This window comes from Impatiens glandulifera, chromosome 1 (assembly GCF_907164915.1).
Source record: "Impatiens glandulifera chromosome 1, dImpGla2.1, whole genome shotgun sequence".
NCBI classification, from domain to species: domain Eukaryota; kingdom Viridiplantae; phylum Streptophyta; class Magnoliopsida; order Ericales; family Balsaminaceae; genus Impatiens; species Impatiens glandulifera.
In genome coordinates, this window is record NC_061862.1 from 19050468 (window position 1) to 19064514 (window position 14047).

The window sequence follows — 14047 nt, forward strand, 5'->3', positions numbered from 1 at the left end:
TGTATTAATATATTTATATACAATTAAGAATAAAGTAAAATATATTACGGAATTCTAGAATTTTAAAACTTTAATATATATCTATGATATAGATTATGATTTGAGAATTAAGTAAAGAAAAATAGTAACTTATCATGTTTATAATCTTTTATAAATATTGATTACGTTTGTAATATATTTAATGAATTAGTATAAAAACGGATGAATACATTATTTAATTTATGACTTAATTAATGTATGGAATATATTCAGAAATTAAGAAAAAGTCAATTTATATAAATATATTCAGAAATTAAGAAAAGACAAGAATAAAGAGATTATTATTTTATTAATAATAATAATTTATAATTAAAGAATAAATAAATATCAATAACTTATTTATCAAGAATTAAGTTATTTATCAAGAATTAAGGAAATCAATTAACCTAATAATTGATAAATTTAGAATTTTGGGTAATCTGTTTAATTGATTATTTAATTGTTTATTATTATTATTATTATTATATTTGGATGAATAATCAATCATGTTATATTACACATTCGAATATATATACATATTTCGGTCTTTATATATATATTGTGTTGATTGATATTAAGAAATAATTGAGTGATTAGTAAAATCACAATTATTTGTTTTGTGTAACACATATGGAATTTATGCAATTTTGATACATAAAACAACATTCAGATTTTTGGTATTAATAACACATTCAAAAATTTGGTATAATTTTAGGCCCACTTAAATTTGTAATTATGCGGTTGTTAATCGGCCCAAAGGAAGATTAATAATTGGTCGGATTGCAAATTTAAATAATGTACAAATTATTAATTTATAGAACATATTTGTTTTATAAGATTAAGACGGTTGTGTTTGTAACTATGCGATTATTAATCGGACAAAAGGAAGTTTAATAATTGGTCGAGTTACACACTTAAAGTATGTACATAATTTATTAATTTATTAAATCAATTAATTGAAGCAACATCCTACCAAAGTAGGCTCTCTTGTGAAGGTTAATATGTTTTATAAATTAAGAAGGTAGTGTGTATGTATTTCATGCGGTTATTTAATCGGCCCAAAGGAAGATAAATAATTTGTCAGAATAACATTATGCACATGTGGTAATAAATATGTAACAATTATTCGGTGGGCCATGTGAATAATTGGAATATCCAAAGATAACCAATTATTTGACAGAACTTATTGTTAATATTTGATTACTACAAAAGAGTACCGTTTACAAGTTAATATTTAATGTCCAAAGACTAAATATTAATGTTGCGTTTGGTATCTTATGATGAGACGTACCATTATTTTGAATTTATGTGATTATTAAAATTTTGTGAGTATGGTTGTTCATTTGTTTTGTTATCTAATCAAGTTAACACTTCTGCTTATACGGATTATTTTTTTTGTCAACATCTTAAGTTCATTTTATATGATATAATTTTTAAGACATATTTAGAATTTGTTGTATTTTTAAGAATTATATCTAAAATGGTTAAAATTGCTAAGGGTATTATTAGAATAAAGATTTCATAAATAATGTATGTTTTATTTTGTTTCAAAAGTAATGCATTAAAGTCAGAGTTACAATAATGTATTCTCATGCATATAATTTTTTATTTTTCTTACACACAATTGATGTGAGTTCATATAGAGACTATGTCTCCCTTTAGACAACTACAATTCACATCAATTAACTTTATTATTAGAATAAAGATTTCATAAATAATGTATGTTTTATTTTGTTTCAAAAGTAATGCATTAAAGTCAGAGTTACAATAATGTATTCTCATGCATATAATTTGGATTTTCTTATTTACACTTAAGTTAATTGATGTGAATTGTAGTTGTCTAAAGGGAGACATAGTCTCTATATGAACTCACATCAATTGTGTGTAAGAAAAATAAAAAATTGAAACAAAAATAACATAAATAATGTTCACTTATCAAATACCTTAATACATAATAAAGAAATGAAGTTGTAAGAATTGCAGATATTGCACCTAAAAGAAAATTACTAAAGAAAGTGGTGCATAAAAGAATACATATTATAGTTTGTTTTGTTTGTTCTAAGAGTAATTTAACTTCAGTACTCATACACATTTAATGGTAACTTCAGTATTACTAAAGTAAATGTGTTGATGTACGGTTGAGTTAATTGTCAAAAGTCAATTGATGGTGAAAGAAACATCGGCGTGGGCATTGACAATTCATATTAAAGATGAAGAAATAAAGAATTACTTTAGATACATTTTTTATTTGGAAACAAACATTTATGGAATATCTTCATGTAATTGATTCATTTGGAAGGAAGAGTTAAGAATTACAACTTATATATAGAATAAAGATTCAACTAAAACAACTAGTAAATTCTTTTGGGGTTGTCCAGTTAAGGTCAGGCCTTATAGGTCTAAAGAAAATAAACTAGACTAAAGAATTTCTAGATGTAAATTATTGGATATTTTGAAAGATCTAGAGATAAATTTAGACTCATAAGTACTTCAAGATTAGCCTTGAAAAAAAATATATATACATAATACTCCTAAACAAGAGTTTAATGTATGCTCTAGATTATATGAATCAAGAAATTAAGAATATTTATGATGTTGGACAAATACTTGAAGGATCCTGGTTTGGATCATTAAGAAAGCAACCAAACAACTAATGTGATATTTTAAGAACAAAACATTGCATACTCATATAGTGAAATCGAATCGGATAGAGATCATTTGGTATATTGATTCGAATTTTTTTTTTTGGATACCAAAACAGTCGGAAATTCGTGCCACATACTTTTAGTTTAATTATTAGTTTAAAGAATTAATTCTTGTAAGAGTGTTAAGCAGACACTAGAATTATTTCGACATGATGGCAGAATTTATTAGGTGTTTTGTGACATTCAATTAAAGAATTTGACTGCAAAATTTTGTCACGAGGTTGCAAATTATGGATGATATAGAAAGACCACTAAAGTTATTACGGGACAATAATTTGCAGTTCTTTTACTTTAATAGTAATATGAGTTTGACTAAGTCGAACTATTTGGAAAATAAAGAATTCAGAATGTTTATTTATCTATTGAGCATATTTGGACAAACTCTAAAATTACGGATCCGTTCTCTAAATATTTGTTATCCGAGGTCTTTCATGAACATATTGTTCATATGGATATTACATATTTAGATGATATACAGTTTTAGTGGGAGTTTGTATTGTGATGCTTGTATAGATACAATTTGGAATTTATGTGCACATTAAAGAATTAGTTTCTAAAGAAATTAAAGATTTAGTTTTTAAAGAAAATCAAGATTTTAAAGTTATTCAGATTGATCTCTATAAGGAATAAAGGAGGACCAGTTGGTATTAGACATGTTAAAGATCACACTACATGTTAATCCACACTACACACCCATGTTTAATCTATGTCATTTGATTGTATTGACATATGTGACTATTGAGGGTTTAGTTACGAATTAATGTAACAAAAACCGCTTTAATCCTATGTTGTTATAATTGATGGACGAGATTGATATAGATGTATTTGTAATGATAACAATATTTTGAGCTCTTAAGGTTATAATATACAATTGAAGGAAATATTATATGACCCAAGTTGGAGATTGTTGGAATTATTTCCAATATTTGGGTACATATATTATTTAATAATTGTATATTAGTTGTTATCATAATAAAGATTAAAGCCCAAATAAAGTGATCTATTAAAGTATAAAGATTATGGGCTTATTTAGACATCTATAATAAGTATGGGGACATATTTGTGTAGAAGCAGAAATACCATTTATTATTTCGTTGATGGGCCGAATAATAAATGGGTATATTAGGGCTAGGTCCCCAACCCATATAGATAGCCTACCGATTTGTTTCTCTCATCGAACAATAAGGTTTTAGTTCATCTCTCAAGAACTCTCAAAAAGGCTATCACTCTCAGGAAGGCTATCGATATAGGGTTGGAAGACTTAAACCCCACTCACATCTGACATTCCGATCCAGGTCCAGACCCAGAACAAGAAGATCCACATTCAGATTCAGGTCCAGATTCAAGATCAAGAGAAGATCAAGAAGAAGAGAATAACGAAGAACGGCTTAATGAACCATTATGCATTCAAGATCCAGGTACGTTTCCGCAATTACAGTTTATCTCAATTTATCGACATAGAGTACTAAAGAATATAGAACTAAAGAATAAAGATTTAGATTAAAGATTCTAACATCTTTTCCACATCCTCTTCTCACAAAATACCCTATTTATAGATATTGTTCAAACAACTTAGATTTTTCTAAAACTTGAACATCAAAGAACTGAACGAGAAATAAATTTGGCTGCAAGTTGTGTCATTAATGTCCAATGTTTGCATTTATTAACTTTCCCGTCAAAGATGTGGTGGGAGGACGTGGCACTAACAAATTTGTTGACTCTCATAAAAAGAATCTTGGTAAATTACGTCAGTCCTAGCTGTTAGGACTGATTTTGGTAATCTATTAAGTTGAGGGTTTCATCTCCCTATACCTACGACAATGGCAACAAAAAATTGGCACAGTAAATTGGGGAGAACGAGAATTCAAGCACATAGAGAACTTGTGCAGTTGTCTATAAAAAATCACTTCAGAGAACCCGAGGGATTTTACTGATTTAGCAAGGTAAAACTCATTTTCTTAAACTTATAAGATAGATAGATACCTCATGCTACAGTATTTTTCATTTTTCTTGGATCTGAATGATTTTCAGAAGAAGAAAAAAAGTGTAGATTGGTAAGTGATCTTTTGAGAATGTCAAATTTGCTAACAAAGAGATTTGTTTATAAACTAAGTTAAGGTAATTTATGATTGTAGAGATGGATTGACTCAAAGTCCAAGAAAGGTTTGTCTTTTAATTCTAATTTTGCTGCCGTGAAGCCTTTTTTTACTTCTGCATTATCAATATTGCTTGGTTTCAATTTGCAATTGTTGACTAAGAAAATTTATGTATGCACACTTTGAGAGTCCAATAATGGTTCGGAGTTCTCGTACAGAACCATTTAAACTTTATTAAAATCATGCTATTTTCTTTCTCACACTTTATTATTCATATTCATATTCGTGAGTAACAATAATATTATTCAAATAGATGATGGTTAATTATTTCATTGAAAATACTTAGATCTTTTATGTCTCAGATATGTAATGTTGTGCTAGTTTACTCTTGAAAAGAAAAAAAATAATCTCAGAAAGAAAGAAAATAACTGTTTAATTAATCTCAAGAAAAAAAATGCAGTTATCGCCAAATATCATAGCAATAGCAAGATCAACCATTTGAGTCCTTAGTTTTCATGTTCAACCTTTTCATCTGCCAACCGTTTAGTTACTCTTGTTTTGTTTCATACTCTTGTATTTGAAAATACAGTGAAGAAAAACACATTCTCATTTTAAATTTTATTTACTATTATTTACTTATCATAACATTATCAAGTTAAACTTGGTACAAGACACATTAGTATCAATTGCGTCTTATAAATCAGCTTATGCTTCCTTCATTAAACTTGATCACAAAAACTTTTTACCTGAAAATTTCAAATCTTACAATTTTAAAACGTTATGGCCTTACCCATATGTTATTGAAATTAATTTTGCCCTTGAAGCATTTTTATAAACCGATGTCGCTGATGAATTTAATTTCTCACTCAAAATCTTGGTTTTACCATCTGCGAGGAACATGATTAGATGATCATTTTCTGGTTTCTATCCACCCTTTTAGAATTTATCTTAGCCCAAATGACTTACAAATCCTGCACCACATCTAAAACCCTCTGGTTTGATTTGAAGTTTGAACACACATTCTCTTTTATCTCAAGTTCGTCTGACGCTGGTGATTACATTATTTAGGTTTTAGAGAACTTGGTCCTACCAACCTTATACTACAGGCAACAATAATTTGAATATAAATAGGGTATATCTCTTGAATGAGAAAGCTATACGTACATGACTTTTATGTAGAAGTTTGCATGCATGTATATTCGTATGAATGACTTCGCGTCGTCTTTGAATTGAGCCGCTCCCGGGGATTGTAAATTGAATGCTCTGAAACTGTGGATGCAATTATTATTATTTCAAACATGTGAAACTTACCAAAAGAATCCAAATTAATAATGTTGGAATAAACCTATATTAAATGTTTGTTATTTTTATAACAATATCCTATTTATAACAGTACCAAAAACAACAAGAATCTTCTTGTCGATGGATATAAAGTTTGTCGTTTCTCTCTTAGATCGGAGGTGGTCCAAGGGAATGCAACAACCACCATAACATGAACCACATAGAGGAACCAAGTTCTCCAAGAATGTCGGTAAACCTGCCTTGGTAAGGCAACTTATGCATTGCATATATAGGCCCTCAATTTTATAGGATCTCATTTTCTAATATTTAATAATATTATATTATTAATATTAATTTTTCATTTTTTTTCTCCTTTAATATTAAATATATATTATAAAAATAAATTTTCATCTCTTTTTTATCTCCTCCCTCCGTATTACAGTATATTAATTATTTATATCTCATTTTATATTATTAAAATTAAAAAAAAATTACTATTTTAGGGACCTAAAATTTTAAATTTGCATAAGGTCCCAAATTCTTGGGACCGGCCATACCTGCACACCTGCCATATACAATATATTGATATTGTTAAATTACTACATTATTGATTAGAAATAAGAAAAATGCCAAATAAAAATGAAGAACAATTATATATTATTAGAAAGTGTTTTTTTTTTCAACCTTTCAACAAATGTCTTGAAAAAACAATTTTAGAATTTCAAGTTTGAAGGGCCAAGAAATGCACTCCAACATTCATTGGAGGCAAATATGAAAAATAGAGATTCTACATCTAAATAATAATCTTTTATTAACTCAAAGAACAAATAACTAATAATCCTTAAAAGTAGTCTATTAACTCTCCTAAAGAGGTAAACCAAATAAACTTATGACTAGGTTGTAATACCATAAGAAACCTGTAAAATAAAAATCTTATCTCAAAATAAATAATTAAATTGAGATATAAAACATTGACAATAAATTTAAGAAAAATAGAATTTTCAATGAAAATAAATAAATGAATAAAACGATTCTAATTTATAATCAATTAGCTAGACTTCATTTAATTAAAATAAAATTTTTTAGATTTTATTTTAAGTTAATGATTTTATTTAATATAATAAATAATAAAATATTTTAAAATTATACAATATATATGCCTATTTTTCAGAATTTATCCAGATTTGATCCCTTCTTAAATTTCAAAAACATTTGCTGAAATTTTCTCTAGTTTCTTTTTCTCTCATTGTTTCATAAGTGTCTCTTTGATGACTATGAAGAAAACTCTATTATTTCCTATGTGGTTTTCCATCACTATATTTCTCATTTCCTAACACAATTTTCTTTTACTACAACAAACAATTTAATTTCAAAAAGAGAATTCAGTACTTCCATTTTTGTCTGTACATTGCCCAAGTATATTTTTTATTTGTATGCATGATCTTCAGCCTTTTTTCCAATGTTATTTTTTCAGACTTCATTGATTTTCATGTAGAATTACTTCTGATAGTTTAGGTCTTCGATTTCGGAGCATTCATTAACTCACTCATTGTTGTAACAGATCGTTTTACTATCACTACATATTCATCCTGAGTAAAAAAATCTAGTCTTGGAGATAGTAAATGTTAAGCTGGACTGTTATGCTTTATATTTTCCTTGGTAAGTACAAATTTCTCATTTCTTAGCATGTATCAGAAATTTAGTGATTTAATATTTTAGTCCAAATAAATTGGCCTTTTCATTTTACCCTATCATTCAAACTCCTTATTTCTTCTCCTTAATCTCTGCATTATTTTTCAAAGGCTTTTGGACAGTAATTGGGTTTTTATTAATTTCCTGCATTTTTACGTTAATAATTTTTTCATATATTTTGTTCATTTCCTTCTCTACAATTTTTCTGACTACCTTAAAAACAAAGTCATGCACTTCTTTGGCCTTGTTTTTCTTGTCGTGCCGACAATCTTTACTCCGACGACGTTTTCCGTAACCGACTTAACTGAATCGCGCGATCGAGCAACTGTGCTGAACATGTCGACCATGTCGATCATGATGATTGTGCCGAACGTGCCGATGATCTTGATTCCGACACGCTTGATTGAATATGAGAATGTGCACGTATTTGAGGAAGAAATTCAAGATTCCGTCGCCATAAAATTCTCGTCGAAAATCTCCAAAATTTTTCTCTCCCTAGGTTTTTCCTGTTGTTGGAAATAAAAAAAATTTATTAAAAAACACAGGTCAGGTTTACTTTGATAATTATGATGATATGATGAATTATGTTTTGACAATGTAGTGACAGAGGGTTTCATTAATATTTTTGATGATGAGTCTTCACTGATGCCTAATACAAGCATTTTTCCATTTGCAAATGAGGTTGAAGGAATTAATGAAGAAATGACACCCATGGAAACTTTCAAACTTCCTTCACAGGATGCAGAAGCCATAGATGGTAATAGGAATCTTGAAGGATGGCAGAGTAGTGAACAAAGGAGCAGAAACAATATGAGAAAGAGACAGGAGGGGATCATTTATTCTTAGACAACATGAATATCTCAATTTCTTACTTCAACATTTTTTTAATTAATAGTTTTACACAAAGTAGAGCCCTATTAGCAGTAGAAAAAGCTAAAAGAGGAAAAAATCGGCTTCACATTCTAAAAGATCAGATGGTTGGAACTTTGATCTGATGAATGTGCCCGATCAGGTTTGATGGACACTCACTGATGCACTTAGTGACAAGTGGGGTGCATTTATTCGCAGTAAAATTGTACCAAAATCAATAACCTTTTCTTGGAAAACTAATTATGTCAACGTGGCTAACAAATAGAGGTGAGTTTAAACTAGTCTAAAATCTTATATCAATGTTTTATGTCTTTACTCTATTGGATCACCATCATATTAGACTTTCTTCCCATAATATTTCTTAGTTCAATAATTAATATGTACAAGACTTAATGTGTTTCTCTTTTAGTTTGATTTTCTTAAGATGGAAAGTTGAGTGTTTATTTATTATTTGTTTGATTTGGATAGTAATATATTGCACCTGTACTTGTTTTTAACATGATTTGTATGTATAGTCAAATGTGATCTCTCTCCTTGTTTGTGCTCCTCATAAGTCACAAAATAATTTTGGGATTATCCTTATTTATTTAGAAATAATTTATAAACTTTTGAAAAAACATTATTTATTAAGAGATTAGTACTAGTACACTACCCCCAAACAGTCGTAACGTCCCTGCATTCATTTAAGATACTTTTAATGAAAATCGAATAAGATAAGACATTTGTTCTAAGATATTTTAGATAACTTGAATAATTAATAATTTTTTGGACATAATCTAATAAGTCATGGTTCATTAATATTTTTTTAATTAAGGTGAACTAGCATGACACTCATAATCATGGTCCTCCGCTTCAACTCAAAATGATTCCAATTAAAATTGAAGCACTGCCTTTTTACAAATGAGTTCATTTGCTTCATTTATTATGAACCCGTGACATTTTACAAATGAATTCATTAATTTGGAATTCTAGTTTTATTTTCCTTGTTAGGAAGATGTAAGGGGATAAAAAACTTAAACAATTTTGACATATTAGTCTTGTGATGAGCTTTTATAAAATATTGACAAAAAAATTTAGCTAATAGGCTCAAAATTGTTTTTTATAACTCATTTCTCCTAATGAGATGACGTTCAAATAAGATAGACAGATCACTAATGCTTCTATCATTGCAAATGAGTGAATTGACTATATTATTAGAAGAAAGGGGACGAGATGTCTTTGTAAACTTGATATCGAAAAAACTTTTGATCACGTCAGTTGGAATTTTATATTTTCTCTACTTTTTTTTGTTTTGGAGTGAAATAGAGGAGATAGATCAAAACTTGTGTTACTGAACCTAAGTTTTCAATTCTTATCAATGGTATGTGTTTGGGTTTTTAAAGAGCTCGAGAGGAATTAGACAAGATGATCATTTATCACCCCTCATTTTCACAGTGGTAGTGGTTATGGAAGGTTTGTCAAAACTATCTGAGAGAGCCATCAACTCTAGTCTTTTCACGGGAATTAATATAGGAACGAAGAGAATACCCATCTACATACCTCATTTACTCTTTGTTGATGACACTCTTTGTCTTACTAAACTGTTAGGATCGGGATCGCCAATAGGGACTAGGGTCCGACTATTATTGAACGCTTACACACACGCCGGTTGATAATAACCCTATTAGAGGTTAATATTGATCTCTTATTCTTCGCAAGTTGTCACAAACTCTTGAACCAAGTTCAAGTGTGGAAGTGTTTGTTTCAACTTGAAGCAAACGAATGCACGGTCTAGGAGGCAGTAAGAAGACACAAAATAGTAAAAGGGCGCAATGCATAATTTATGGATGTTCGGAGATAAAACTCATATGTCACCCCTTCTTCTTAAACCTTTGAGAAGTGTATTCACTAGAATATTCAATCGATTTACAGCGCACACAAGTTTAGTCGAACAACTGAGGCTAAATGACTGCTCGTTTTTTACCCTTTAATAAGCTCACCTTGTTAAATAGAAACAGATCCTGTCAACTTATAATACTCACCACTCACACAGAATATATGATATTGTAATACACTTGAGTTTCTAACACAAACTATTTTGAAAGCTTGAACGATTTGATAGCAAGAGGTGAAAGTTGTATGTTAGATAATGAACGTGAGCAAGATTGTAAAAAGGTGTTCAATCCAGTTGATCTTTGTTCTCTTAAATAGGGATATGAAAACGGTCATATTCTTCTTCTTCAATGGATATAATTCCTTCATAGTACATCGTTTCTTGAATTTGATTGGTTGAAGATCAGTGTAGTACAACTTTGACAATATTCTTTGATCTTGTTTGTATTTTGATAGTAAGTTAATATGGCATTAATTGGATTAATGATATCCAAGAAGCAATCAGCATACAATTTTGTCTTCTAATGATTTGGCTGTCTGAAATAGTGTGACAAACAACTACTCCAAATGGACTTCATCAGGCTTGCACCAAAAAGGTAATTAAGATTAGGTTGGCAGACATCTGCTTCCAAGAAGATTACATCAAACTTGTATTAAAGTGACAATAAAACAGTCTGGATGCGTGAAGGCTGCTTTATGCAATTACCGGATACGTTTAGGATAAAACTAACTTTTAGATATTACCGTTTGTGCGTGGGATAAAACTGAATTAAGGTAAAACTGGACACGCTTCAGAGATACTACTGAAATAGATAAGACCGAACTTGAGATATAGCCGGACACGCTTCGGATAAAACCGACTTAGATAAAATCGACTACGCATCTAAGATATTACCGAAGTAGATAAAACCGAACTTGAGATATAACCGGACACGCTTCGGATAAAACCGACTTAGATAAACCAGCTACGCGTCTGAGATATTACCGAAGTAGATAAAACTGAACTTGAGATAAAGCCAGCTACGCGTCTAAGATATAAAACCGATCTTAAGATATTACCGATTTTAAGATAAAAGCAGCTACGCCTTTAGATAAATTCGACTGAGATAAAATCGATCAGCTACTGACTTGAGATATAACCGATCAGTTGCTTCCTTCTGGATTTTCTTTTATTTGCACACAATTATCTTGATTAAATTCTTTAAATAGGTAATTAATACTAATACTTAATTACCTATTTTTATCTAACATAAACTTACAACAAAAAACCTTCATTCTCTTCAGAAGATTCTTATTCTTTTTTAGGCATACTCGGGGTTGAAGATTAATAGAGAAAAGTCTAAACTTTTTTTCATCGGTAACGTTCATAACATCCAATCATTGACCAAAATTCTTAGGTTCAAAATTGGTTCTCTCCCATCAAAGTATTTCGGCTTCCCTCTCGGCGCCAAATTCAGTTGCAAGGATATTTAAAATCCTATTATCGAGAAAATGAGAAACATTTTAGCTCTTTGAAAGAGAAAACTTCTCTTTAAAGGCAACAGATTGGTTCTCATTAAGAACTCCCTTGTCACAATCCCAACATTATATCACTCTTCCCTATTCCTGCATCGATAGTCAACAGAATGAACACAATCATTAAAAATTTCTTTTGGGGCAACTCCAACTCATCCAAAATCACTCACTTTGTGAGATGGAACACAACGAAGATTGATAGTGTTGATGGCAGACTCGGAATCAATGATTTCACCCTTTTCAACACTTCGCTCCTCTATTAATGGTGGTGGAGATTTCTCAATGAAAGTGTTATAACGGATGCGAGAACAATGATAATAATAATAGTAAAAGACATAATGAAAACGATACCCGATTTAACGTGGTATCCTACAAAAGTGTTGACTAATCCACTATAATCGTTAACACGGATTACAGATACTCAAAATAGTTCAAGAGAAAACTAACACCCAAGCCCTTTATTTATAGGGCCAAGTCAAGACATTTTTCTTGCTCACTTCCTATGTGGGACAAACACCCAAAAAGAATATTCTAGGCAAAGAAACCAACAAATCTCCACCTTGACTTGAATATTTTCCCAGATAGCCAGATGCACCAGATGTACTTTAAATACCAGATGTGCCAGATGCATTATACTGAATTCCTAGATAAACAAAACAAATGCATTACACTGAATGCCCAGATGTGATCTGCTCTGCTTCAGGCCTTGCCCCTTCAAGGGCAATCAACAACTTCTAACATTGAGCAAGTTCAAACAGTGTTGAAACTTGCTCTGCGGAACCGGCTTGGTAAACATATCAGTTGGATTGTCTGCAGTCCCCACTTTGTTTACCTTGATCCTCTTCTCACTTCTCAGAAAATGATACCTCACATCAATGTGTTTTGTTCTTTCATGGTGAACTTGATCTTTGGTTAAGCATATTGCACTCAAACTGTCGCAGTACACTGAAGCCTGATCGTGGTGTAGATCCAAGTCACTAACCAATCCTTTCAACTAGATTCCCTCCTTAGTAGCTTCTGTCAAAGCCATATATTCTGCCTCTGTAGTAGACAAGGTTACTGTCGGCTGCAGAGTAGCCTTCCAACTCACAACAGAACCACCAAGCGTGAATACATAACCGGTCATCGATCTTCTACTGTCTACATCTCCAGTATAGTCAGAATCTGAGTAACCAGATACTAGAAACTGACTATCACCACAATAACTGAGACTAATATCAGATGTACCCCTAAGGTAGCGGAAAATCCTTTTCACTGCTTGTCAGTGTTCCTTACAAGGGTCTCCCATGAACCTACTGACAACACTAACAGCATGTGCGTCTAGTGTAGACCATAGCATATATCAAGCTTCCCATTGCACTAGCATAAGGAACATGTGATATGTATTCCTTCTACTGAGATGATTTAGGTGCAAATACTACAGACAAATGTGCATTTGAAGCACTAGGAGTATCAATGGGCTTAGCAGTAGCCATTCCAAACCTCGATAAAACTTTCTGAATATATCTCTTCTATGACAAGAATAGCTTCTTATTACTTCTATCTCTGTAGATCTCCATTCCCAGAATTTTCTTAGAAGCACCTAAATCCTTCATTTTGAATTCTATACTGAGTAGTCCCTTCAACTTTTGAATGTCAGACTTCTTCTCAACAACTAGCAACATATCATCTACATACAATACCAAATAGATGAAGGAACCATCTTTGAGCTTGTTGTAGTATACACAATTGTCATACGGACTCCTTGAATATCCAATCTTAAACATGTAGCTATCGAACCGCTTATACCACTGCCTCGAAGACTGTTTCAGTCCATATAAGGACTTCTTCAACTTGCAAACATATTCCTCTTTTTCAGGTTCCTGAAAACCATCTGGCTGAGTCATGTATATCTCTTCTTCCAACTCTCCATGTAAGAAAGATGTCTTCACGTCTAGTTGTTCGAGTTCCAGGTCCTGATGTACAACTATAGCAAGTAGCACCATGATGGAAGTATGT

At 30.8% G+C, this 14047-nt stretch overlaps 1 protein-coding gene across 1 annotated transcript; it reads right to left on the reverse strand.

The window, feature by feature from the left end:
* Window positions 1–13043: 13043 nt before the first annotated feature.
* On the reverse strand, window positions 13044–13404 carry LOC124919878 (secreted RxLR effector protein 161-like). The gene is made up of 2 exons (XM_047460245.1): window positions 13359–13404; window positions 13044–13303 (listed from the first exon to the last, which is right to left on the reverse strand). Exons 1-2 carry the CDS (start codon window positions 13402–13404, stop codon window positions 13044–13046), a joined length of 306 nt encoding a protein of 101 aa, XP_047316201.1.
* Between the last annotated feature and the right edge of the window lie 643 nt (window positions 13405–14047).

Bases quoted from the DNA above. Each gene is read 5' to 3' on its own strand.
- LOC124919878 (XM_047460245.1), bottom strand. From the start codon at position 13,404: ATGGGAAGCTTGATATATGCTATGGTCTACACTAGACGCACATGCT. The intron at 13,304-13,358 runs GTTAGTGTTGTC...ACTGACAAGCAG, and splicing joins CTACACTAGACGCACATGCT to TGAAAAGGATTTTCCGCTAC.